Source organism: Akebia trifoliata, chromosome 13 (genome assembly GCF_017979445.1).
Source record: "Akebia trifoliata isolate Shusen 1 chromosome 13, ASM1797944v1, whole genome shotgun sequence".
NCBI lineage: Eukaryota > Viridiplantae > Streptophyta > Magnoliopsida > Ranunculales > Lardizabalaceae > Akebia > Akebia trifoliata.
Genome location: NC_141387.1, coordinates 447,955 through 473,894, shown reverse-complemented (window position 1 = coordinate 473,894; position 25,940 = coordinate 447,955). Strand labels below are relative to the sequence as shown.

The 25,940-nt window shown below is 34.8% G+C and overlaps 3 protein-coding genes across 6 annotated transcripts; 1 reads left to right on the top strand and 2 right to left on the bottom strand.

Annotated features, from left to right (window-relative positions):
• Positions 1-2,529: 2,529 nt before the first annotated feature.
• LOC147387061 (SEC14 cytosolic factor-like) lies at positions 2,530-8,547 on the top strand. Of its 2 annotated transcripts, XM_086420122.1 has the most exons (11): positions 2,530-2,792; positions 2,883-2,911; positions 3,775-3,858; positions 3,979-4,032; positions 4,626-4,703; positions 5,635-5,688; positions 5,791-5,850; positions 5,926-6,021; positions 6,943-7,044; positions 7,462-7,542; positions 7,783-8,547. In XM_086420122.1, exons 1-11 carry the CDS (start codon positions 2,738-2,740, stop codon positions 8,098-8,100), a joined length of 1,011 nt encoding a protein of 336 aa, XP_086276248.1. In that variant the 5' UTR covers positions 2,530-2,737; the 3' UTR covers positions 8,101-8,547. The 2 variants fall into 2 exon arrangements, with proteins under 2 accessions (XP_086276248.1, XP_086276249.1); XM_086420123.1 differs by lacking the exons at positions 2,530-2,792; positions 2,883-2,911; positions 3,775-3,858; positions 3,979-4,032 and adding an exon at positions 4,039-4,190.
• A 1,817-nt stretch (positions 8,548-10,364) lies between these two features.
• LOC147387060 (WEB family protein At5g55860-like) lies at positions 10,365-14,624 on the bottom strand. Of its 3 annotated transcripts, none has more exons than XM_086420120.1 (3): positions 14,079-14,624; positions 12,610-12,808; positions 10,365-12,226 (listed from the first exon to the last, which is right to left on the bottom strand). In XM_086420120.1, exons 2-3 carry the CDS (start codon positions 12,784-12,786, stop codon positions 10,445-10,447), a joined length of 1,959 nt encoding a protein of 652 aa, XP_086276246.1. In that variant the 5' UTR covers positions 12,787-12,808; positions 14,079-14,624; the 3' UTR covers positions 10,365-10,444. The 3 variants fall into 3 exon arrangements, with proteins under 3 accessions (XP_086276246.1, XP_086276247.1, XP_086276245.1); XM_086420121.1 differs by having other exon boundaries at positions 12,610-12,805; positions 14,094-14,624; XM_086420119.1 differs by having other exon boundaries at positions 12,610-12,805; positions 14,079-14,623.
• A 1,941-nt stretch (positions 14,625-16,565) lies between these two features.
• On the bottom strand, positions 16,566-21,053 carry LOC147387059 (oligopeptide transporter 1-like). The gene is made up of 7 exons (XM_086421489.1): positions 20,969-21,053; positions 20,132-20,580; positions 19,419-19,516; positions 18,021-18,593; positions 17,664-17,922; positions 17,390-17,572; positions 16,566-17,299 (listed from the first exon to the last, which is right to left on the bottom strand). Exons 1-7 carry the CDS (start codon positions 21,051-21,053, stop codon positions 16,676-16,678), a joined length of 2,271 nt encoding a protein of 756 aa, XP_086277615.1. The 3' UTR covers positions 16,566-16,675.
• Between the last annotated feature and the right edge of the window lie 4,887 nt (positions 21,054-25,940).

Sequence of the window (25,940 nt, the reverse complement as noted above, 5' to 3'; positions counted from 1 at the left end):
CACCAGCTTAGCACATAACTCTCAAAACAACAAATCTTTGTTCCAATAATTTGGCCAAAGATCAAAAGTTCGAAAATTATGCCGAAGTTCTAGGAAGGATGCCTAAGTCATACATTTTCTTAATAGTCTCTGAAAATTGTGAATCATTAGATACATAGAAAAATAATTTATTGACTTTTGATTTTAATGAAGAAAATATTAGTGTATTATTCCGCAATTGACCTATGACACGATACGTCAACTTGGTGACATGTGAATTAAGTCAACGACACAATAGAATTCTGGTTAAATCAAATTTTCGAGAGTAATTTATGGTTCAAGATCAATAGATTTCACAAAAAAATAACTCATAAAAACACATGCAATCTACATTGTTAAAAAATGAAATCAAACGGTTGGAATAGAACATGTCTCCCAAGGACGTATTTATGCTTTCCTACCATGAATCCCAACCATTAGATTTTATATTTTAAAGATTGGGATAACATGTATTTTTAATGAGTCCGGGGAAGTCATCCCCTTTATTTATAAAATACTCTCCACTAGCCATAATGAGCACATTTTATAATTTTTAATTTATGAACTTATTATATTAATAGTCTAAACATAATTTTGCAATTTTATTATCGTATTTTGGTCGGGAGCAGATTCTCTGTAGTATGATTTTCTTGTAGCTCCGTATAGCATCAATCGAAATCATAAAACATTCCATTGAAGAAAAAATATTTGTCCTTTTGGATTCATTTAGATTAGATTTTAGAAGAAAAATAATGGGAAAAAAAAATATTTTTAGAGTCTGATCCAGTGTTTAGAATAGACGGTCACTAAATTCCTAAATTTAAAGGAGCCAATGTTGTATTGGTTTATGATTTAAATAAGACTAATGATAATTTAACGCTCTTTTTTCAGACGCCCCCCATATGCTCCTTGAGCTGGCACTAGCAGTTAATCATAGCATCCATATCCCTTCTTTTGCCCATGTCCATATCCAAGAAAGACACAAGTGGATGCTTTGGGATCCAGCTTATCTCGATGAGAATCTGGTAGATGAACAAAGCATCTACATCCAAAAGTGTTTAGATGCTCATTAAATATGTAGTTCCCTGTCATAAATCATATTGATAGGTGCTATTCACATAGCCGAAAGTGGTGATAGCTTTCTAAGCTAAGCAAGGGTCGATGTAATTGAGCTTATGTCTCGTTTTAATACCACTTTTGCCTCTCTTTGGGCATGATTGGGGTATCATTATCTTTTGTTATCAATTGAATCAGTCAAGAATACAATCAAGTGTTTAGAAAAAAAAGGATAAAGGATCAATATAATATGAGGGTAAGAAAAGCGATAATTATAAATTCTCCCCAAATAAGATTTGAACCTATGAACAATCAGTTAATAATCGACCGCTTTACCACTGAGTTACTGAGGAAACCTTATCCATTGGGTTTGTTAGAGGGTGGTCGTAGATCAGATGAGAAAATAGCTACAATTGTTATGGTAATAGTAGAATTGTAATTCGTGTTTCATTCTTGAAAGTTCTCACTTTCCATTCTCATTCTATTATCAGCAGAGGAACGAAATGAGTATCCAAGTTCCAGAACCATAAATCTTTTTCACATGTATCCACAAGTAAATGATCTATGGTTCTGTGATGGGAGCATACAGGGGTGTATGAAAAAGAGCGTCAAATTATCACGACTCTTTAAATAAATCAAAATTTTAAAAAGATTTTATTGAAACATTAAATTGAATCTTAAATTCTTTCTAAAGGGGATGTGTGGTTTGCGGTAATGATCAAAGACGTTCACTCTGTATCTAATCTGAAATCTAAATTCATAAACTTAGGTCTATGGATTAAGGTTCATGCTTGCATGTTTGTCATTAAACCGATGTTCATTCGTATTAATAAATCCTCAATGAATGAATTTTGTTAGAAGAGATGAACCTAATGTTGAAAAATCTTTTGTGACATATATACAATAAATACATATACAATACATCTAATTTGAAAGAATTAGTGGGACATATATTAATTAATTAATGGTGATATATTATTCCAAATACATCTCCACCACTATATAAACTCCATAACTTAATTATTTTTCGCAATTTACAAATCTCTTAATTTTTTTTCCACTCTTTTGTGCGATTTTTTTTTTAATGGTCAAGTAGTACAAATTTGTACTAAATCACATAAATTCATTAACAAACCTCTAATTATAATCAATTATATATGTACCTTTTTTACTTAAATTTTGAAATATTATAATTTATATATAAATTTACTATAATATATAATTTTTTCTATTTTTTTGTTTTTTAAATAAGAAACAAATTAGAAGAAAAAATAAAATAAAAGTAGGAAACAACAATATAATAAGTATCAGTAAAATATATACATGTCAAGGACCGCAGAAAAAACAAAAAGGGTAAAGAAATCACGTGCAAGTCATTAAGATTCGCACGTGCTAATGTACGAAAAAAAAATTACATTTTTATTTTTATTTATTTTTTTCTCGTTAAAGGAAGAGAAAGTTAGAGCTTCAATTCAGAGGAGAAAAGCTCAGTCCTCTCTCTAACCAAATTCTATTTCTATTTCAATTTAAATGTTCTTCGTTTCCCCTTAGAAGTCAAAAGGGGTTAAAGAGAAAAACCTTTAAAATAAATTAAAAACTTGTTTTTTTTCTTAAAATTTTCCTCATAATTTAGATAGTTTGGAAGAAAAATTCGAAAAAAAAAATGGGAATTGTTTCTCAAGATGCGATCAAGCAGTTTCGAGCTTTAATGGATGAAGGTTAGATCCTGATCTTCTCTTCTCTATCTTTAATTTCCCAATCTTGGGAATTATAAAACCCCAAATTTAATTTCTGGTTTTCTGTTGCAGTCGACGAGCCGTTGAAGAAAACGTTTCAGGTTGGCATTTATTTCCTTTTCTCTTTTTATGATTTTTAAGGTTCTATAATGTTGATTGTTTTAGGTATTTTTGTTGATTTGAACTGTATATCTGCTATTATGAAGCTCTGGTGTAGAATCTGAGGTTGATTTGTAGGGTTTGATCTATTTATTCCTCTACAAATTGTGTGCTTTTTAAGTGTTTTTATTGAATGTTACTGGTAAAGTTATACTTTTTTTTTGGGATTGAGAAATATGAGTTGCAATTAAGCATTCTTTAAATGTAAGTTTCTATTTTTGAATAATTGTGTTTGGAAGTAAAGTCTGATGCAGGAACGCTTGTCAATGGTGTGTTTAAAATTGTTCGATCTATGTAATTGGTTGTTCATTGGGGTTACTGAGAGGAGATTTGATGTTTTTGTTGTCAAATTTACCTCCTTTTTAGTAGAAAGGTGGAATTTTTCCAATGTACTCTTCATTTTAGGCGATCCTTGTGGCTCAACTGACTGATTCCATTTGATTTGTGAGTGATTTAATGTAACATTTGGCTATATTATGGATGATCTGAACTAGTTTCTTCTACTTGTGTTAGACTATTTTTTGTACAATTTCCTCAGAACTCTGTAGTTTTTACTCAGCTCATCTGCCTTTTTACTTGGATCAGTAAAAAGGTGTAATTTAAATTATAATTTGTAGAAAGAAAGTTTAAAAACCTTGCTTTTGGTTCTCATGTGGAAATTTGTTTCCATAAGTGTTTTCAAAGCTTGCTATGAGTTTTATGTTCTTTGACTAAGATGGGTATTTATTATGTTCAAAAATCATATAAAGCTTATGAGTTTCTATATAAGAACTTTCAGCTCAGAGCTTCTTTTTAAAATTTCCAGAATATGCACCAAGGATTTACTGAAGAAACGTTGGTGAGGTTTCTCAAGGCTAGAGATTGGGGTGTTGCCAAAGCACATAAAATGGTTAGCTGCAGTTATTTCAGTTGAAATGTTCTTATTTATTTATTTATTTTTCTTTCTTTTAACACTAAAAACATTTATTTGTAATCTCTTCTTGATGATGATTCTCTTATCCTGTTCTAGTTGGTGGATTGCTTAAACTGGAGGATACAAAATGAGATTGACAATATATTGGCGGTGAGTTTTAATGTTACTTAAATGTCAAAATTATGCCATGATTCTCTACCTAATCAACAACAACGACAACAAAGCCTTGTCCCAAAGATTTGAGGTTGAGTAAACAAATCATGTTCTCCTTTCCACTTTGTTCAATGCCAAGTCATCAGTTATTGAGAGTGAGTTCATATCTTCATTCCCTAGAAAATAGATTTTAAAATTTATGATTGTTTGCATGCTTTTGTACGTTGGACTCCGATTTTTTTTATGAATTTCTCTTCTTTTTATGTCACAAGAGAAAATTACAATTTTTTAGTAAGCACTTATGTGCCAAGTTTACGTAGATGTTACAGTACGTTGAAATATTTTTGTGCATTGAAATTTTTTCTTCTATTAACCTATCTAAAAAAAAAAAACAGAACACTCTTCTTAGTGCAAAATGAGCACCCATGGAATATTTATACATCATCTTCCCCCTCTGTTGGGTTGGATCTTATGTTCCAAGTTCCAACAGGGCTAAATGCTCATCATTTAGGGTTGATTCGTGATCCTTTGTATCAACAAAATAATGATGAGTGGTCTCTAAATAATTTGGCTACTATTTCTTCATACAGAAACCCATAATTCCTACTGATTTATATGGAGCAGTGCGGGATTCACAGCTCATTGGATTATCAGGTTACTCAAAGCAGGTGTGGCTCTCCACTTAGATCTAAATTTCAATTGCCGCAGCTTGGCATATGGTTTCTTTATCCTCTTTGTTTTCCTTATTGGTGCTGTCATCGTATTTAATTAATTAATTATCTATAGATGGCCATCCCTGTATCTCATGTCTGAAGCTTTGGTCTGTTTATCTGCCTTCCAGTCTTTTTGTTGTTCGTATTTTCCCGTGGCATTGGCCTATTTTTCTTATATGCAGTAACTAATTTGTATTTATGAGGCAATTTACCTAAAATGTTGGTTTTACCATCAACCAGACATCTTTGACTGGAAGTTTATCAGCATCATTGGAAGTTCTTACGTGCAAAAATATTACCTCATTTGTTGTCAATTTTAGTTTTCCATGTCTGAGAATATACAAAAATCTCACCCTTTTTTTAAAATTCTCACCTTTTGTGGGCCATTCTTCTCTTGATTGTTTCATTTTAGAAATCTCTTTCAGTATTTAGAGGATTGGAGAGTACCTTTCATTCAATGGACATTGATTTGTCCATATTTGTATTCTAAGAGTGCTTTACAAATATATTCTTTTGCTTGCACGACATCTCTATCTACCATGAGTATTCTACCCTATCAAAAATATCATGAAAACTCTGTCATTCACTGGGTTTGTGGTTGAGTACCTGAGAAAATGGTGTTTATTTGCTGTTCCATAATTGCATAATCCTTATGAAAATCTGTAATTCACTGAATTTGTGGTTCTGTACTTGAGAAAATGGTGGAGGATTTTATTTATCATTTTCATCAAGTCTGTAACCTTACCTTCATAGCTTCTTAAGTCCCACACTTCCTCAAGTCCATCAGGAAAAATAAATAAATTATACCTCGAAAAAAATGCCTTCATGGTAATTGCATACTCTCTCATGCACTGCAACTTAAAATTTTCATCCTCTTTTTTTACAGGGCCTTCCTGTAATTGCTGTTGGTGTAGGGCAGAGCACATTTGATAAGGCTTCTGTAAGGATTCTGATGTTTCCAAGTTCCTTTCATGTCTTTCTCTATATCTTAATAAAATGTCAACTTGGTGTAATGTTTGCATGGATATTTCTTTCATGTTAGGTCCACTACTATGTCCAGTCACACATCCAAATCAATGAATATAGAGATCGTGTGGTTTTGGTGAGTAGAATGGCTGCAAAGTGCATGCTCTAAACTTTATTTAGTCATCTTTCTGACTTTGAGATATTGTTGTAGCCTAATGCGACAAGAAAATATGGACGACACATTGGCACCTGTGTGAAGGTTTTGGATATGACTGGTCTGAAGCTTTCGGCACTCAGCCAGATAAAAGTATGTTGTGCTGTTATAAACAGTTTTTATCTCATCATCTTTTATCTTTTAAGTTTATGGATTTTTTTTTTTTCTTTCATTTTTTAAGGCTCGTCTTTCTTGAGGTATGTAGTTTTTTCTTACATAGAAATGTGGTTTACCTGTTTGAAAATTTGACTTTTATTATTTTACATGGCCAATCTGGACTCCCAGCTTCTGCAACTATTCAGAATGTAACTTGTCTCCCTTTTGATTGTAGATCAATTAATCTCATTTTACATAATATCTTGGTTAGTACTTAACAGTTCTATCAGATGTGTTGCGTACCGCGTACATTAATCTGGTTCCATTGTTCAAGGCTGTATCCTCTTTTAATGCCTACCTATGCCATTAAATCCTTTCTCATTAACACAATCAATGTTCTTGTTGACTGTCCCCATCTTTATAGTATAAATTGGGAAAAGAACAATGAAAAAATAATTTTATTACTTCAAAACTTTTTAAATATTAACTGATGTATGCAGCATAACTTGCACCCATATTGGTAAATGTGGGTTAAAAAAAAAAAGAGAGAGGAGCCAAAACTAATTAATGCTGGTAGGTATCATAAAATTCTTCTTCAATTAAATATTGGATAGAAACCGAGGCAATAAAGATTATATCAAGCTGTGAGAAGTTTTTTTACCCATTCATGCATGTCTGAGAATGCTAAAAAAGATCACAAAGCTTGACCTGTTGCAACATCAACTGAAACTCTTGCTATATTTATCTCTTCACATTAGACTCCAATGATCTGGATAATTTCATAGTAAATTCCCAACTGCTTTTGTTTTCAAAATATGGTTGGTTGCCCTATACCAGTTTTCTATATTTCATTTTCCTAACCTTCTGCTTCGGAGTGTGTATAACATTTTCTGCTATTTCTATGCTTTGTCAATGCAGCTATTGACTGTCATATCTACCATTGATGACTTGAACTATCCTGAGAAGACGGATACATATTACGTTGTAAATGTCCCATACATATTTTCAGCATGCTGGAAGGTTAGCATCTGTCTTATCCTTTTGGGATTTAACTTCCTGTATCATCTCTATGCTAGTCTCCTCCACATCTATTTGAAGGCCTTATCATACACTGGTGATATTTCATAAATGCACCGAGAAAATGCCTGAGTTTCTTTGTAAATATTATATCAGAGCCTATTTGGCTAGCCAACACAATATTAATGCGGGACTTCTGCAAAATTTTACACTTTACACTTGTTCTTTCAACATATAGTCAATTAGGATTTCAGAAATTTTTTTTCTGTTTCTTTGTAAAAAGCCCTTCCAATAATTTTTCTTTGACCTTCATGACCACCTAATTAGCCTTTTCACCACCCTTCCCAAAGTAGAACAATCTTATTAGAATCGAACAAATTTAGGTTGTCCTCCTTCACGAATTCTGTGTACTGTTGGCAGGTTGTGAAGCCTCTTTTGCAAGAGAGAACAAGGAGGAAAATTCAGGTGTTGCAAGGTTGTGGGAGAGATGAATTGTTGAAGGTGAGATTGTCTTTATCATTCTTTTAGATTCTATAAGAACCCAAATATCTCGAAATGTGGCATCTTCGTTAGATCTGATGCGATGTTGGGTTTGCATTTGTGGCGATTCTCTTGAAACACCTTTTGCTCCTCTTGGCTTGTGCCAATGCATGAGTTGTGGTTTCTTTTACTGAGTTTTTTCTTCTGAGCTGTTTATTCTCTTGATCACGTACCCACATGTTTGAACTGCTTCAATTGTAGATAATGGATTATGCATCTCTCCCACACTTCTGTAGAAGAGAAGGCTCTGGTTCTTCCCGACATTCAAGCAATGGAATCGACGACTGCTTCTCCTTAGACCATGCCTTCCACCAAGAGCTCTACAACTATATCAAGCAGCAATCCATGAGCCAGGAAACTGTTGCACCCTGTAAACAGGGCTCTTTCCATGTGGATCTTCCCGAACCAGACTTGGAAGGAACAAAGATTGCGGAAACCATAGAGTCTGAGTTCCACAAGCTTGAGGATCGGAATGGGCTTACCCAATCACTAAATGGCCTGAAAGTCGACAACGATTGAAGCAGTGAAATATCAATGCACGTCTGTAACGCATTATAGCGAAAACCAAGATTAGAATTATTTTGTGATCAGTTGTGGGGTTGTGCCGCACAGCTGCCAATTTCCTGCAATCAAGGTTGTGTATGAGAGATGTAATGGTAAATGGCTCTCGCATCAGCTCGATGCGTGATCAGTAGAAAAGTTAATTTGGTTTTATTTAATTCGACATATCACCATTAGGCTGACTAGTTGGAAGCTCTGGTTTTCGCCTGAAATGGTTAAAGAAGAAAGAGAAGTGTATGCCTGGAATAACATCTTTGCTGCTACTTGGTTGTGACGCTGGAATTATCTGTAAAACTTTGCAGTTGCAAGATGTATCTTACAGTGATGAGAGCTTACATTGAGCTTCATTTCTACTAACGTTGTCAACACAATCAAACATCCATAAAACTTTACTTTGCAATTTCCCGTCATTTGTAGCCAAACATCACCATGTTATTTTTACACTCCTTTATCACTTGTTGAAAAGTGAAAAATCCATCAAATGAAAATAATGTTGCAGAATCATGACACCAATTTAAAGATTTTGATAAGATATTGAAATTGTACATGAATTAACAAAGTTCCTTTAGGTTTTGAGACCTTTGTTGCTAAAATTTGGGATTGCAACGAGTTAAGGTTTTCTAACAGATTTTAGCTTCTGCTTTTGGATTTTGTGTTTAGGAGAAGCAGAAGCTCAGAGTTTGAGAAACTGCATTCAAGAGAATCTTGTTTATTACAGAAACTGATGAAAAAGTAGTAGAGAGATCGAATTGATTATTTTGTTTAATCAATGAGTTAAGAAGAATGAGGGGGTAGCTTCTCATAGTTATTTTTGCATGAAAGTAGCCCCCGTAAAGTTTCTCAAAAACACAATTTTGGGCTTTCCTGCAAAAGTCGTTATCAACAAATGTACTTTTCGACTCAAGGCCCAAAAAACTGTAAAAAAAGGTTTTAACATACAGTTACAAAACATGGAAAGTTCAAAAGTGTTTTTTCATTTTAAAAGTGGTTTCCTTCGCTTTGATTTTCTTTTCTTCTTCCTCTTTTATTTTTTTTTTGGTTTTTGGTTGTTGTTCTACTAAGTGAAGAGAGAGAGAGAGAGAGAGAGAGTAATTTTTATTAGTAGTAACTGACAGACGTTGCTAGGTAACTATGCTTTTGGCCACCAATATCAAAACTAGAACTGTTAAAAGATGTTAAAGATAGCCTCAAAAAACCGTATAATTTCATTCTTGAAGAAACCGTAGAACACAATCTCTGCATAAGTACTTCACACAAACTCCTCCTTAACCATCTCTCTATCTTTCCCTCCCTAACCCTACTTTTTCATCAAACATCTTTCCCTATAACTGAGATCGAAAACATGGTGGAACCTTTAGCCGTAGCAGCAATAACTGGGGGTGTAATAGGACAGATTGGCTTCATCATCCTACGCTTACGACCTGTCTTAAATTTTATCAGTCGGCTTATCAACTGCCTTCGACACCCTCGCCCTCCTCCTCCCCCCCAAGCTGTTACAGCCAACAGGATTTTTCAGGCAATAGAAGAGCGACTTCAAGCTTAAATTTTCCATCGAAGTGCACAAATTTTTATGTTGTTCAATTTTTTTTCACCATAAAGTGGGGTTAGAGATCAATTGTTGAATACTAAGAGATGAACGAAACCCAATTTGTGTAATCGATGGCAGACAATTAGAGCTTTAATTTCCTTGAATGCATCTCTATGACCATAATGTCACGGCATTGCAGTTCTTCAAGTTTTGCAATTTAGACCTTTAAATATCTATGAATGCTGGTGATCTTAAAAATTGGAACGTTAGATAGTTATCTATTTAGACTTTCTGGGGGAAAAAAAAAAGTAAACTTAATTTTGAATCAGAATCAAATGTCAATTTCCAAGTCATTTATCGCATTCTTCCCCTTATTTTGAATTCCTTCTAAGAATTTTCTGAAGATGCATAACAATATACACAAATATGGTAAAGTACGACGCATAGAGGGCTTCTTGTTTTCTTTTTTTTTTTTTTATTTGGCTAAAGAGCAACTAAGAACCCGGCAAAAATGCGACTCCATATTCTCTAGATAATGTTCTGGTTTTGGTAAAAAGCGAATCAACCGTAGTGGATCTTATTGGAAGAAACAATCCATAAATCATCTGAAATTGTAAGAAATTGAGTTTTCAACTTCAAAATGGTCATGTTATTTCTCTCTTCCCGAATAGACAAAAAAAGAACACAATTTACATACACATTCAAGGCACAAACATGTTTTTATCATTTCTCAAGCATTCAAAAGTGCACAACAGTTATTTTCAAACGAATCAATCACACGAGTTTCTCACCAGGGAGATAAGAGGGAGATCCACCCTCAACCTGGTTCTTCTTCCTATGGAAGATTCCACTGAGATTGTGCAAAAGAACCTTCTTTGAACTGAACGTTTTCTCCATCTTACGAACCCTGTCGGTCTTTCTGGGTGGGATTTGTTTTTGAACCCTAGCATGATGAGGAGATGATGATTCCGAAGACATCTTTGTCTCTTCCATTATCAAAGCAGCAGCTTCAGCTGCCTTCTTTTGCTCCTTCTCACGCCATCTCCGTAGTTCTCCCTCTACTGCCTTCCTTGCTGCCTCCGCCATCTCTGCCCTCTTCAAGGCCTCCTTTGTTGCAGTCTTCATCTCCTCAATTTCCTTCCAACTTTTCTCCACCTTTTTGAGTGCTTCATTCTCACTTGCCTTCACAGCTTCCACCTGAGCTATTGCTGCAGCTACTTTCATATCTGCTAACGCTTCAGATTCTTTGACTTTACGGTTCATAGATTCAAACTCCTCTGTTGAGATTGTAATCTTGGCACCCGATTCTGATGTCGAAGCACGGGCTGCATTTGTTTGCTCTGACAAAATCTTAATCCGATCAAGGGCTTGGGCCTCTGCTGCTTTTGCTTCTTCAACATCTTTCAGGGTAACCTCAAGCTTCTTCTCTGCTTCTTGTAGGGAAATTCTGGTTGTTTCAGCTTCTTTCGTCAACTCTTCCGCAGTTTCCTTCATCTCCTCTACCTCTCGTGTTGCAATTTCAGATTCCATTGATAGCTGTTGGAGTGTCATAATTAATTCATCCGAAGCGCCTCTTGTTTTTAATTCTTCTATCCGAGCTGCTTCAAGCTCAACCTTGCTTTTACGTAACTTGACATGAAGATTCCCTGCAAGAGATTCAAATTCTGCTTCCTTATCCTTCAGTTCAGAATGCTCTTTCTTCACACTCTCTAGCTCAATCTTAAGGGACTCCACAAGGCTTCTAAGGGAGCTTTCTTCTTCCGTCACCTTATTTAATGCCTCTTTAGCATCATCAATCTCTGATGTGATGGTTTTCACAGAACATATATCAGAAGCTCTGGCATTTTCTATCTCCTTCTGCAAAGACCCAATCTCAGTGTCTGTTTCAGCCAATTTGGCATCAAGATTCAAAGTGATTTCCGGGTCAAACTCTTTCTTAAAAGAGACCAATTTCTCCTTCGTTTCTTCAAGAGAAACTCTATAAGACTGTTGCTGGGCATCTTTATCAGATAGAATCTTTGCTTGTTCTTGCTGGGCTTGAACAGAAGCAAGCTTCACGTGTGTCAGTGATTCCTGTGTGGTTGCAATCTCCTTTGAGATATCAGTAGCCCTATCTCTGTTAGCTTTGTCCAAGTGCACGGCTTCTTCCGCTTGCTTGAAGGCAGTAACTTTTGCTTCCATGGACGCCTCAAAATCCTGATGGATTTTCCTGAGCTCTTGTTTTGCAGCATCAAGTTCAGAAATGATATCTGTGTACTGTTCTCTTGCACTATCCAACTCCTGTTTCCAATCACCATAAGATCCTGAAGGGTCTCTTGAGTTAACTTCTTCAAGTTTCTTAGTCTGATTCTTTGCAGCTTCTGTTGCTTTAATTGCTAATTCTTTGGACTCCTTTATAATTTTGAGCTTTTGCGTCAGATCTTCAACTGTTCTTTTGGCCTTTTCAAGCTCGGAAAGTACTTGAATCTTTGTAGTTTCGGCATTCTGCAGTTGTTCCTTGAACTTGTTCAGTTCTTTTTCAGCTAGATGAAGCCGTGTCTCCTTGACCAAAACATTCTGTCACAAAACCAAAAGAAAAGGGAGCGGAGCAGAATTTCACTCATTCATTAAATTGAAGCTGCATATAAATCAAAGATCAATAATTGGCAATCCAAAAAACTAGAGAAATACAGAATCCAGGTTACTTTAATAAGCCTTGTAAAGATATATTGAAGTAGAGGACATCTTGGAGCATCAGAATTTTAACAAACTAAACAACTTTGTAGGGACAGTGACAAGACCAACTCAAAAATTTATGGTGGCATAGAAAAGTTGACATCAGTTGAATGAAAACTAAAGAAAAAACTCCACATTACAGAGATGGTAAAAGTAGTCATCAATAAAAAAAGATATGGGTTTTGGCTAAGCTTTCAAATCTACTTATTTAATATCAGAATTACCTCAGTATGAGGAAGTTTCAATTTCTTAATAGTGCGCTTCTCTCCTGAGCCTGAGAAGGCTCCTTCACCAAATAAGCTGACGGCAGCTTTGACAGATTCGAATGGTGACCTGGTATCTATCTCTCCCACTTCTGCCCTCGGAGAATCTGTAGATTTTTGACAAGCTTTTACACCCATACTGCTATTCTTTGTTCTCCTGCTATCCAAATCCCACCAGTAGATATGAACAAGAAACAACATAAATGTGAGCTGAAATAGGCGGAAGAACAGCAAAAGAAAAAAAGACTACATGAATGTTGAGATGAACTTGAACACATTAAACATATTCATACATGTAGAAATTAATATGCCACCTAAAATTATCACTAAGGGTTCTTGTTTGTGATGCCATGCTATCTAAGTCATCCAGAAGACGGGGCTCCACAAAGTTTGCATGTTTTTTGTTCGACTAATAAAGAGAGAAAAAAAAAGGTGTCCTTTTAACACATCTATCAAATTTGGTTTGCAAAAAAGGCAATTCTCCGCTAGGAAAGCAATTTCTTACCAACCACACCAAGAAGAATCCTTCTTGTCCCCTTAACTCTATCATAAACCACATATCCACTCAAAGGATGTTCTTTCATATTTTTTCTTAGGCTCACACTCGTTGTTTCCCCACCCCTTCACAGAACACACCCTAACCGGTAACAGGTTACGGAAAAAATCAACATAGTTGGAAACCTGTTATCAAATGTTTTTGAATGGGTTCGGTAAGAGGTTACCAAACATGCCCATTAGGTATTTTCCTTTAAGTGGGGTGCGTCTGGAGAAAATGTTTTGTGGGAGGGGGCAACTAGTGCCAGTCTTTTTCTTATTATCTCCATCCATGGCATTTAAAGCCCTCGAGTCCTCAAATGCAGGACAACGGGCTGAAATAGGATCAACCATCTTGTATCGGCACCTTTAAAACTTGTTTTGACATCTCGTCTCATCCATGAACAAAATCGAGTCATCTCAGCCGAGTTTTCCAATACGTTTGAGCCGTCTTGTTCAACAATGAGAAAAATGAACTGGGTTTTTAAATCTCATCTGATACGTTTGACTTGTCTATCCATCTCGTTGTTGTCCTACACTGAGACTTCTCGGATGAGATTTAAAACCATGATCGGCACGGAAATTCCTAATGATCCTGGATTTGATGTGAACTCAATTCATTGTGAAGATATTCTAATTTCTTCTTAATATTGTCTATGATTGAATTATCAAACAAATAGCTTCTTAAATTTCAATCCTGAATGCGAACAGATATCAACAATTCATCTTTTGAAAAGAATTTACTCGTGAATTTCCAAGATTTTGAGACTTAATTGATAAACATGGACGAATCAGACATTAGAAACCCTATTAAATATCAAAACGACATCAAAAGAAGGGACAAAGAAACAAAACTCGAAATGAAACAAACGAATAAAGAACATAATAAAACAAACCTGAGCAGTTCTTACTCGAAGACCCTAATTAAATCCCATCTGAAAGCTATAAAAACAAGGTGTAAACCCTAAAAACCATCAATCGATCAACGATCTATAAGCCTCCAATAATAAATAATCTCTCTCTACCCACAAAACTTGCCAAAATCAACGATGATTCCTCTTCTTCTTCTTCTCTGACCCCTCGTGTTCCTTTAAAAATTCCTAAAACCGATACGAAACACAACCGAAACCTAGAAGAGAAACTCTGGCTTGGTTAAAGCTTCAAAAACCGCTAGTGGTTTTGTGATTGCGATGATAGCTTTTTAGAAAGAATTGTAAAGGTTTAGAAAAGCTGTTTCGGGTTTGATGGAGCTTCGTGAGAGGTCAGAAATGGCAGAATTGCAGTAGAGAGAGAGAGAGAGAGAGAGAGATTGGAAGTTTGAACGTGAGTTAGGGGGACATTTTTATATCGGAAACTCTGGAAGAGGAGAGAGAAAGAGAGGGGAAATGACAGGTCAGCATTTGGCACCGTCCAAATATAGTGGGTATCCTTACTTGGGACAAAGCCAAATCACCGACGAGTTGTTTTTCGAATCCTTCTCTTTTTATTAGTGAATATCTGTCCTTCCCTTCTTTTTCTAATAATACATAAAGGACTTTTAGGATATAATACCCCCACCTCAAAAATATATCCCTATGTTATTGAATAATTGAAATGCCAACAAAGCCCTCATTTAATCAATATATATATATTTTTAATAATACATCTCTTTTTGATTGATTTCTTATCTTCAAAATTAGTAATCTTCAACTTTTAGATTTTTTTTTTTTTAACTAAAAACTTTAAAGGTAACGTAGGATTGTCCTGTAGGGCTGTCAATGGATTGGGTTCAAATCGGCTTAGGGTTGATTGGTATTGATCCAATAAGGTATCATATCGGGTTTTTTTATTATAATTATATATTATTGAAATTCAATATTAAGATCCAAAACCTGATCCATTAACAATCAGATCGGATCTAGTTCGAGTCAAAGTCAAATTTATATACAAATTCCAAATAAAATTCATACTTTTCAACAAAAATACAATATAATTTATTAGTTTCTAACATATTATTGAATTAGGTCCTTATCAAATTGGGGAATGATTGATCCATATTGATCCAATAAGATATTAGATCGAATTCTTATCTAAATCCAAATTATCAATCTAGAACCGAAGTTATTGAATCAGAACGGATCAAATTTCGTGTCTGATACGATCCATTGAGAGTCCTATTGTCTGGTAAACTTTTATCTTTAAAGGCAATGTAAGTTATTAACCAAAAAATAAGGGTTTTCTACAAAATAGGATCATACTATCCTTATACCCATCTTTTAGTACGAAGTCCAAATACTATCTATGATGAAGACTAAAACTTTTCCTATTTTTTTAATTTTTTTTCTGTTTATATTCTTTTCAAAAAATTATTTAAAGAATACTTGAAGGTGGCATATGTTTTAAAGGGTTGGGATCATATGTTTTTCATGAGTCATTCTTAGGAATCAAGGGATCCTACATATTTAAAGAATTTATTTGTAATTTAAAATATTAGTTAAAAAGTAGTTTTGAAGATTACATAGTAAGAAGAATATTTTTGTAATTTTAAAATTAATCAGTGACGACATCAATTTCTTGGGTTTTGTCCAAAATGACCTTAATTATATTAAATTTATATATTAACGTGGGGCATTTTTGAAATCCAAATTTTGATGTCAAATCACTTCTACGTTGCATACTAGTAACAAAAATTCAAGACAATGCATTTTTTATTTGAGTCGCAATCCAGAATGGTGGCCCGTTCTCATAGCAACATATGATGTCTATGTGGCACATTTCTTTTAGAAATCAAACACATTGGGCTGCATGTGACCAAAAAAAACAACTTGGTTAAGAGCACGATGTGTTTTAAAGTCTAATCAAACACATGCCACGTAGACATTGTTCCTATTTTAGGAATAGGAATGGGACACCATATGTGATACCGATTCTGTATATGTTTGGGTAATTATTTTTCCAAGCTTTCGTTCGGGGCCATAGTTGTAACCACATCAGCTGTGATATTCTTTGATGCAATCACAAGTATTATTTGGGTTTTTTTTTCTCTGTAGAAACATTTTTTTTGGGGGGGAGGGGGCGGGGAATAATGATTTTCAGCCACCCCGCACAACCCCATAACAAAACTGTAGATCATTTGTCTTGGGATAGGCAAAATCATAATTATTTTCTTGTGTATCCCGAGGCAAGAGATCTACAGTTCTATAATGGACTTATGTCAGAGGGGTCGTCATATTATCACAACTCATTTTTTTTTTTCTTTGCAAGTCCATCGAAAAGCTCCCCCATGAATCATAGAGCATCACCCATTACATCAACGATCATGGATGGACTCATAAGTTGTACAAATTATCCAATAGATTGATCCATCAAATCAAATACCATAACAAAAACGAAATTGATTTTTCTAGAAAAGTTTTTACAACTTCCATAGCAAAATAAGCTTCTAGTAGAAACAAGAGACACCACCAAGTAGCCAAAATACACAGATACAACATGGAAGTTAAAGTAAACATCCTCATTTGAAAACAGGACACCCATCAACCTGTATCCCGGGGGCGGTCGGGCAACTCGCTAGAGGGCAATGATCATCAAGTTCTAATCCCCACCACGCCACCCCATCTATGTTCTTTAACTGTAGAGTTAAATAAACAAGGATAGCTGAGAAGGCAACACCAGCATCGAGTCCAGCCGATAACACATAATTGTGCCTAGCCCACCACCCTTTGTACCTCCTGTACACGAAGAAGTTGAAGAAAATGCCAACTGCACCCCAACACAAGTAGTTAACAGATCTTGCTGGCGGCATATTCCCCGTGGCGCCTATGAGAATAGGCATGTTAATGAGACTAATCCACTTTTGCCTTGGAAACATACGTGAGAGCACCCACACGGGCACAGGTGCAAGCAAGCCTATTAGGAAGAAGTAATTCATCTTCGCATATAGGCCTAGGCGTCCAAACATACGAAGTGGGCCAACTACTCCCCAAATGATGGAAGCATTATAGAACACATCGTCACCTGGGCACGTCCATGGGCTTCCCTCTGGCAATTTTTTTGGTTGACAAATATTCTCCACTGTTGTTAGGAGCCACCAAGCAGTCCCAAAGTAGACCGATGATGAAATAACTGTGCCCACGAGCTGTGCCAAACAAGTTGGTTTCATTTTCTTGTTAGCACAATTATAAGTCTGTGTAGCAACAACAAGAAGAAGTAGACACTCGACCATTACCTGAACGATGAACATAGACTTTGGTGGGATCTTCATGTAGTGGCCTAGTTTGAAATCGGAGAGAAACATGATCGCTTGAGACATACTGATGTACCCATAAGTCTTGAAAGCTACATTAGCAAGAGGCTTCCCGGGATACATGTAGCCGATAATCAGCTCTGTAATCACATTTAGTCCTGGTTGCTATACAAGCAAATATTTCCAATTACTCATCGTGAAAATTTGAAGTGATTAGCATAATAGAATTTTAACATCGTCGTTCAAACAAATTTACCTGGTTTGTGGTAGCTGTGATTATGCCAATGGGAAGTGTGAAGAGCAGAGCTATGGCAAGTGCTAGTATGACACCCCAGTAAGGAAGTTGTAACTGCCTACCAAAGCCTTCACAAGTGAGCATCGACAGAGCAATCACGATCACTAAGAGTGCGTAAAACCACCATTGAGGGACAGAATCATAGTTCCTCTTCATCAATCTTGTATGGACATCTCCAATTTGATCTCGGAATGCTTGTTTCGTTTGTTTCACAATTGTTCTATAAAAATTGAATCAAATGTGTTACATTCTAGCTCTATTTGTTTATAAAACATAATTATAGACAACAAAATCATGAAAATTAAGGAAAATCTCTACCTCCCATGGAAGAGGGCTACATGAGATAGAGTAGCAGCCAATGTAGCAAAGCTTATCCCGTAAGTGAACACAAAGAAGATGCTAAGATGGACCTTACTATAATTATCATACCCTTGTTGATTAAAACTAAAACTTGTTTCATTTAGTACTAAAGAAACATTGTAGAGTTGTCCATCAGCGGTGAACACATGAGGGGAGAAAATGGGAAATCGCTTGGCTTCATACGAGTTGGTCCAATAAGCCGTTGGGATGATTACGTAGAGAATTATACAGAAACCAACCATTACGTTAATGATGGCGAATCCTGGGGTGGCTAAAGGACTTCCTAGGAAGCTAGCTACAGTAGACCAATCAAGGGCAAATGAACCAATACCGAGGCCGAATAGACCGGATCCTATTTGGTTCGCTGTGACCGAGTCCTTCCATATCCAACACACAATGGAGAGAGCAGTTATGGACTGAAACAAATAGTTAGGGACAATGTAGTATGCAAAGCTTGTTCCAAGAACAAGGAAGAAGAACTGGAGCCTGGTTTGTCTCCTCTTAGGCCTGACCTCTACTTCATGAAGTGCCCTACAAGTTTACAATTAAAATGGTTCAGATAGATTACAGTCATAAAGTTGGAGTACTGGTTTAAATTGGCAAGGGAAAACTTCGGAAAAAACGTTGAACACAGAACAAAAAAATAAAAACGAGAAAAAAAGCAAACAATAAAAATAAATATGTTAAAAATTATGAAATATATGTATAGGGAACGGATCATGGGACATATGAAAAAACATATGTAAAAGCAATGTAACATTAATAAATTTTCAAAATATGGGTTATAAGTTGTGGATTGAGCTGATTTTTCATGAGGATGATCTCTATGATGGGAAGATCATCTGAAAAAAAAAATCAGTCTAATCGCATTAAAAGTGATTTAGAATGTGGACCATCGATTTTTTGCCAATAACTTGTAAATCACTTTTGATGGATTTAGAAGTTTCAGATTGAGCTGATTTTTTGTGAGGATGATCTTCTCATCATAGTGACCATCCTCGGTAAAAATCAGCTCAATCCAAAACCTCTAACCCATATTTTTAAAAACCATTGTTTTTACATGTCCCATGAACCGCCCCCATAGATATATAATGAAAATTTATAAAATCAAGTTATTATCCTCAAATCCCATATTGAAAAAATAAGAAAGTATTAAATTTTTTTTCTTGAGAAAAAAAAACGAAAATTTCGGGAGTAAAATGGCATTTTTTTTTATCCTTCACAAATTGTTTTTAAATCATTTTAATCGACAAAGATGAACACGCGTTTTTTTCAAAAAATCACTGTTTTCTGTTACTATGGATAGATAGATGATATAGAGAGGGGGATTGAGAGAGATATAGAGAGAGATGGGACCTAAAGAGGGACACTTGAACTAGGTTGGCTGGCCACCACATGTAAGGAGAATCAACAAGATACTTTCTGAAGATACCAGCCCATCCATATCCAAGCAACTAGTTCTCAATCAAAGAACATCAAAAGATTAGATTTACAATACTACATAATAAGTATCCCTTTTCATGCAGTTTAATGCTTCAAGGAGCTTAAAATTGTTTATTTAATTTGGGTTGTAACTAGTGGTGCAACTTGGTTCTGTTTGGGGGACAAATCGGAATCGAAACGACATAGATGTTCCACTAAATAAGAACCAATATGTCAATAGAACCAAGCCAAACCAAACTATGGATGGTTTTGTTCGATTCGGTTTTATGGGTTGCCAATATCCTATAAACCTGCTTGGAAGCAATATATTTTTGAGAGTCGTGCCGGAGTAACATTGAAATTGACATCGTTTCACACGTTGGTGTGCATAGATGCTTCTCACTCATATCTCGATGAAAAGCATCTATGGTTCACTACGCACATCCACATCAGCCATGTCGAAACGATGTCAATTTCAATGTTACTTCAACATTTTCCTATTTTTAATTTAAAAACACAAAAAATAAACATGAGATTTCATATAATAAATCATCAATCTATCCATAAAAAATCATAATTTATCCATTCGAGTCTATCTTTAAATTAACAATATTGTTCATCTATAATTAACTTGACAAGAAAATCACCTGTGTAGTTTGGGTTAACAACATAGCTGCTAAGGCATGAATTTTCCTGAAATAAAAAGCCTTCACAATGGTAATGATGTTAACTGCATAGACAGAATTCGAACCCGAGTTGGCGAAGATGGTGATTAGTACATGTTCTTTCACATTGAAAGGCCCTGGATTCAACGTAAATGACCATTTCGTTCCTGGAATTTTTATCGGAGTTGTCGGTAGAGTTGCTGCCATAAACTTTCCAATTGGAAGTACTACTATTTGAGCTGAAACAGATGAGATGTATAGCGGAAGTTGGCGGTAACCAAAGAATTGGTTCAAGAATGCCAATAAAGCACAAGAGATAATTCCTAAAACCCATGTTCGAAATGTTAAAGCGGGTAATGTTGGATCGTCGCTGATTGAAACTGTGAGACGGACTTGCTCGATTGGACAATCGTTCACCTCATCTGTAGAAAAAATCGATTTATTGTTAGGAATTAATACAGTTTTTCAATTATATTCTAATCATTTGTACATAATCTTATAATGCCATTATAGAACAAATTAATATGGCAAGGCCTAGATAACTATTATCGATCATGAACCAAAAAAAAAAATCGAAGATCGAAGTTTTACAAAGAATTCCAATCTTTAAAAACTTATAATTTTGGAAAAATAAGTTGGTTACTAATGTTTCCAAAATCTGATTGACCCATTACGAAAAAATAAAAGAAAATTAAAATCGATACGATTATCCATTGAAAGTTCTAATCCAAGTTCATCTCAAACAAAATCATAAAATTAAATAAGTCCAAGTTTGAAATATCCATTACATCTTTATAATCAGTAGAGAGGAAATCTCACCAGATTTCTCCAATGTTGGTGTCTCTGATTCTAATATCTGTTGCTGATAAGATTCTGGAATCTCATTATCATTGTCACCCTTCATTGTTCCCTCATTAACTAAACTTAAAGTTGTACTCAATGAAGCTTATATAGAAGGAGTAATCAATGGTGTTCCTTAACGTTTGCTTTCTTAGATTGCAACATCTGCAGTCCGACGTCACTATATTTTATTTTATTTTTACGTTAATTTCATTTTCATCTAATATTTTAACTTTTTTTTTTTTAATATTGTTTTATAGCTCTAACTTTATAGGTGAAGGAATGAAGAACAATCCGAAATTGCTTTCTTGGGAGTTCAGATAGATGGAGGGAACAAACGGCTAGATTCCCTTTCTTAAACAAAATGGCCTTCAAGAGAGTCCATATTTTATCTCTCAAATGATGTGTGGTTGGTGTTTTCTAGCCATTGGATTGGTTTGATGGGTTGGTTTCTCCAATAAAATCAAGTGGACCAACTTGATGGACAGTATGGACGATTCATGTCTCATTCATTTCGATTGCTGTATAAATTATTAGAAACAGTCCAACATATAGTCCATTGGTTGGACCAGAATGATCCGATTGATGGGAACCACCCAATGATTGTGGTCCTCTTCACTTATGCAATATAGTATGGTCAAAGTTTATGGGATAAGTGTAAAAGACCTAAAACTCCATGGAATTAACTCACCAAGTCAACTCATCAACTCAAAGAATCATAGAGGTGGATCAAAATTTTGATTGACTTATTGGCTACTATATTTATCATTTTGTAAGAAAAACATTATGGGTCAGGATCGGTTGACTCCTAAGAATTACTCATGAAAAAAACACGTGATCCCAACCCTTTAAATGCAAGATCCAATGGTTGAGATTTATCCTCGGGATAAGTATTATCGAGATTTGTGTAATCAAGATACTCATAAATCTCAACCATTGGATTTTGTGTTTAAAGGGTTGGGATCATGTGTTTTTCTCGTGAGTCATTCTTAGGAGTCAACAGATCCCAACCCAAACATTATTAATTTAAAATAGTAAAAATTTAAATGTTTATAAGTTTGACATATGACTACTGATAAAATGACGCGATAACAAGTACGTGTTAGCTTGTCATTTTATCATGATTCTTAATATATTTATTTAACTTGTCCAATTGATTCAATAGGCCTTTTACTTAACTCGACGTGATGGACATTCAACCCGAGTTTTCGAGTTTTAAAACTATGATTAAAAGAGGTTGTATCCAAGATGGGCTCTATTAAAGTTTCAACTTCTCCAACTTTGGCACAATAGAGGATATAGTTGTGAATCATTTGCATGATAAAAAAAAATTATGTTACTTAGTTTATGGATTTGCCTATTTCAAGTGTTGTGCGATTGTCTTAAAATATATTTCTTTTTTAGGGTTACAAAAAGGGAATTATATGATATTTTCTTTTGGATTTTTTTCTATTTTTAGGATATAGACACGTTTTAGTAACTCCTAATTATATAAATAGAGATTTTTTGGGATGTAAAAAACTACAAGAATTTTCTTTTACTAGGGTTTGAGAGAGAAAAGGAGAGGGATGTACAAGGGTTTAAGATTAAAACCTTTGGTGTTTGTCTTGTATTGTTCTCCTTTAATTTCTTAGTTTAAAATATTGGTTCTAGTCCGCTGATGTAGGCACATTACCAAATCACATAAATTGTTGTGTGTTTCTTTTGTTATCTCCATTGCTTCGTTGTTTCACAAATTAGTATTGGTCGACTGTGTCTTTTTAAATTGTAATTTCTTTTTTATTTGACATTTAATACGATGGCAATTAAGAGTTTGAACATGAAATTCGAGGTCGAGAGATTTAACAAGAGTGGTAGCTTCAATATGTGGCAAAAAAGGGTAAAGGATATCTTAGTTCAAAAAGACATGGTTAGGACATTGAAAGAAAGGTCCGATAAATCAGAGAATATGATAGATGTTTATTGGGAAGATAACGAGGCAAGAACGGTTATTTCTATTTAACTTTGTCTTGCAGATGATCTTGAGGTGGTTCCTACGGTTCAAGATGACAAGTTGGGGTCCCTTTTTGGAGTTGACCAAGTAGTCTGTTTGAGGCCGGGATGATTTGATAGTGTGTGTTGCTGGTAGTCATAAAAACTCAATGGTTGTTTAAAGTGTTTGCAGCAGGTGATTGAGTTGGGTTGATTCAGATTTAAGGTGAAATTGCATAATGGACATAGGTGATGCAAAATTCGTTATGGAAGACATGTGTGATTTTTCTCCAAGGTGGTTCTAGTATATTTAAGCCAAGGTGGAGCGATAGGCACGTGTGACATGTTATTGTTCCAAGTCTTTCAATGTGTAGAATTCAAGTCAAGGTGGAGATTGTTGTACAATTGTCTAGTATTTTATTTTCTTTTTTGGGTTATCAAAAAGGGAATTAAGTGATATTTTCTTTTGGATTTTTTCTATTTTTGTGAGATAGACACATTTTAGTAACTCCTAATTTTATAAGTAGAGATCTCTAAGGTTGTAAAAAACTACAAGAGTTTTCTTCTTTTAGGGTTTCAGAGAGAAAGGAAGACTGGTGTAAAAGAGTTTAAAGGCTTGGGTTTAAGATTAAAGCCTTGAGTGTTTTTCTTGTATTGTTCCCATTTGATTTCTTAGTGAAAAAGATAATTCTAATTTGTGGATGTTAGCACATTGCCGAACCACGTAAATCCTTATTTATTTCACATGTATTTTTTTGTTCTCTTTACTGCTTCGTTGTTTCACATTTGATTCGTAAGATAGGAAAAAATTCTTCAACTCTCATATCGCTTTGGTTAGATGGTCAAGTTTACTTTTTTTGTCCGTCATTTTCATAATCTCGAATAATCTAAGTCATACACTATGGCTAAAATATTTTTGGGATCTAAATTGGCGTTTGCACGTATGAATGATAAATGGGAAGAACTAATAATTGGCAACCTAACCTCTCAATCTAAACATTTGCTTGATAGAATAGATGTGAAAACGACTAATTATTATATTTTCTTTCAAATCTAATTAGGGCAGAGCCAAGATTTTGCTCATGTGAGGGCAACCAAGAGTAAAAAAATAATTGAGGGGGACAACTAAGAGTGAAAAAAAAATAATTTTTGGGGTAATTAAGAGTAGAAAAAAAATTTGTGGGGACAATAGTGAAAAAAAATTTTATCCACTAAATTCTATCCCAGTAGCTCACTAATCAATATACTTAGAAAATTCTTGTGGGGGGCAAGTGCGCCATTAAAATTTTCAAAACAATTGTTACAAGCTGGTCAATACCTGTTTTAATAAATATAAGTAACATCGATGCTTTCACCCTTATAACGTCCTACATAACATTGTGTTGCATTCACCGTTACTATCAATCTTGTTTAAATATTTTCAATACATTATTTTTATATTTAATTAAAAAAAAATATTACAATAAAATAAGAGAGCTACTATGTTCATACCTATTTCACAATTGGTGTGGCGTTAGTAAAAAAAATAATTGGTGTGGTAATAGTACTTTCTAAAATAATCCCTCTATATGTCCATAAGACAAATATCGGTAAATTCTTTGTTACTTTGGATGTGTCGTGGAAAACCACGCTTTGTCACACGTACCTTACTGTAAAATTCTATATTTTACTGTGGTGAGTGTGAGTCACGTTAAATAATCTTAGACCCCACACGTTAACATCAACTGCGAGGACTTCCCAAACCATCTAAAGCGGACAAAAGTAAAGATACCTTTCAATGGCCCCCTTTTTCTTCAATAATAGACGGGTCGTGATTTTCTGACTCCACCCTCTGACAAACATCCCCCTCTCCTCTCCCGATCCAGCGTGTGTGACAACATCATAGATTTTCTTCCTCGAGATGCACAACCGTACATCCTTCATTACAAATAATGATTTTTTTTTTACTCTCTCCCGACGTAGACGTAACGTATGATAGAACCATAGATTTCTTTTCTCAAGATATACAATTACACATCTTCATAAATATATGTAATTATATATCTCGAAAACAAAAATTTATGATTCTATCACATGATACATCAGAAGAGTAGAGGGGAGGGGTCAGAAAATCATTATTCATAATACATACCGTGACTTACCTTCTTTGGTTCTATCTCTATTCACTTACACGGAAGTCCTTTCTTTGTGTCTACCCACCGCAATAATATGGATGGAAACAAATATTGGTGGAGAAGACAAACAGTTGGGATACGGTTGAGCTGATGAAAGTTTATTCATCACTTTTACTATCTCAATCCATATTTTATTTTATTTTTAGTATTTTTAACATGTATGCTCATTTTAATTGGGATATAGTTTCAACTTTTAATAAACATATGCCTTCTTCTGACATATGCCCCTTGACGTGGCATGTGATAGAACCATGGATCTAACATGTGATAAAATCATAGATTTTCTTTCCGCAGAATGCACAATTGCACATCCTCATAAATATATGTAATTTTGTATTTTGAGGAAGAAAACTTATGATTCTGACACACGCCACGTGAAAAGAGTAAAAAGGGAATATCTTAGGGTTGTGTGTGTGTGTTTTTTTTTTTTTTTTTCTATAAAATCATTATTCTATAAATAATTTGAAATCTTAGAAACGTTGATTATTATTATTATTATTATTATTATTATTATTATTATTATTATTATTAATAAGCTTATAATGTTATACATCTCTACATTATTTGAAATTCAAAAGAGTGGGGTCCACTTCACATGACTACGGAGTACGGACACAGTGATGCAGCTGAGTAGCACCCATTCTTCACACATTTCGACATCCGTGGTCCTCCTCAAGCTCTGATTCCAACACAGCCCTCACCTACAATCTTCACCCACCAACATTTTATAAGGGACACGTGTCAATTATATAAAAGAGAATGTATATATAATACATACAAAATCTAATGTACCTTACACTAACCTT

Bases quoted from the DNA above. Each gene is read 5' to 3' on its own strand.
- LOC147387061 (XM_086420122.1), top strand. From the start codon at position 2,738: ATGGGAATTGTTTCTCAAGATGCGATCAAGCAGTTTCGAGCTTTAATG. The intron at 2,793-2,882 runs GTTAGATCCTGA...TTTCTGTTGCAG, and splicing joins TCGAGCTTTAATGGATGAAG to TCGACGAGCCGTTGAAGAAA. The intron at 7,543-7,782 runs GTGAGATTGTCT...CTTCAATTGTAG, and splicing joins GGAGAGATGAATTGTTGAAG to ATAATGGATTATGCATCTCT.
- LOC147387059 (XM_086421489.1), bottom strand. From the start codon at position 21,053: ATGAAGGGTGACAATGATAATGAGATTCCAGAATCTTATCAGCAACAG. The intron at 17,573-17,663 runs GTAAATTTGTTT...TTGCTTGTATAG, and splicing joins TCACAGCTACCACAAACCAG to CAACCAGGACTAAATGTGAT. The intron at 17,300-17,389 runs GTAATGGTCGAG...TGTTTGGCACAG, and splicing joins AGTCTATGTTCATCGTTCAG to CTCGTGGGCACAGTTATTTC.
- LOC147387060 (XM_086420120.1), bottom strand. From the start codon at position 12,786: ATGGGTGTAAAAGCTTGTCAAAAATCTACAGATTCTCCGAGGGCAGAA. The intron at 12,227-12,609 runs GTAATTCTGATA...GTTTTGTGACAG, and splicing joins TGAAACTTCCTCATACTGAG to AATGTTTTGGTCAAGGAGAC.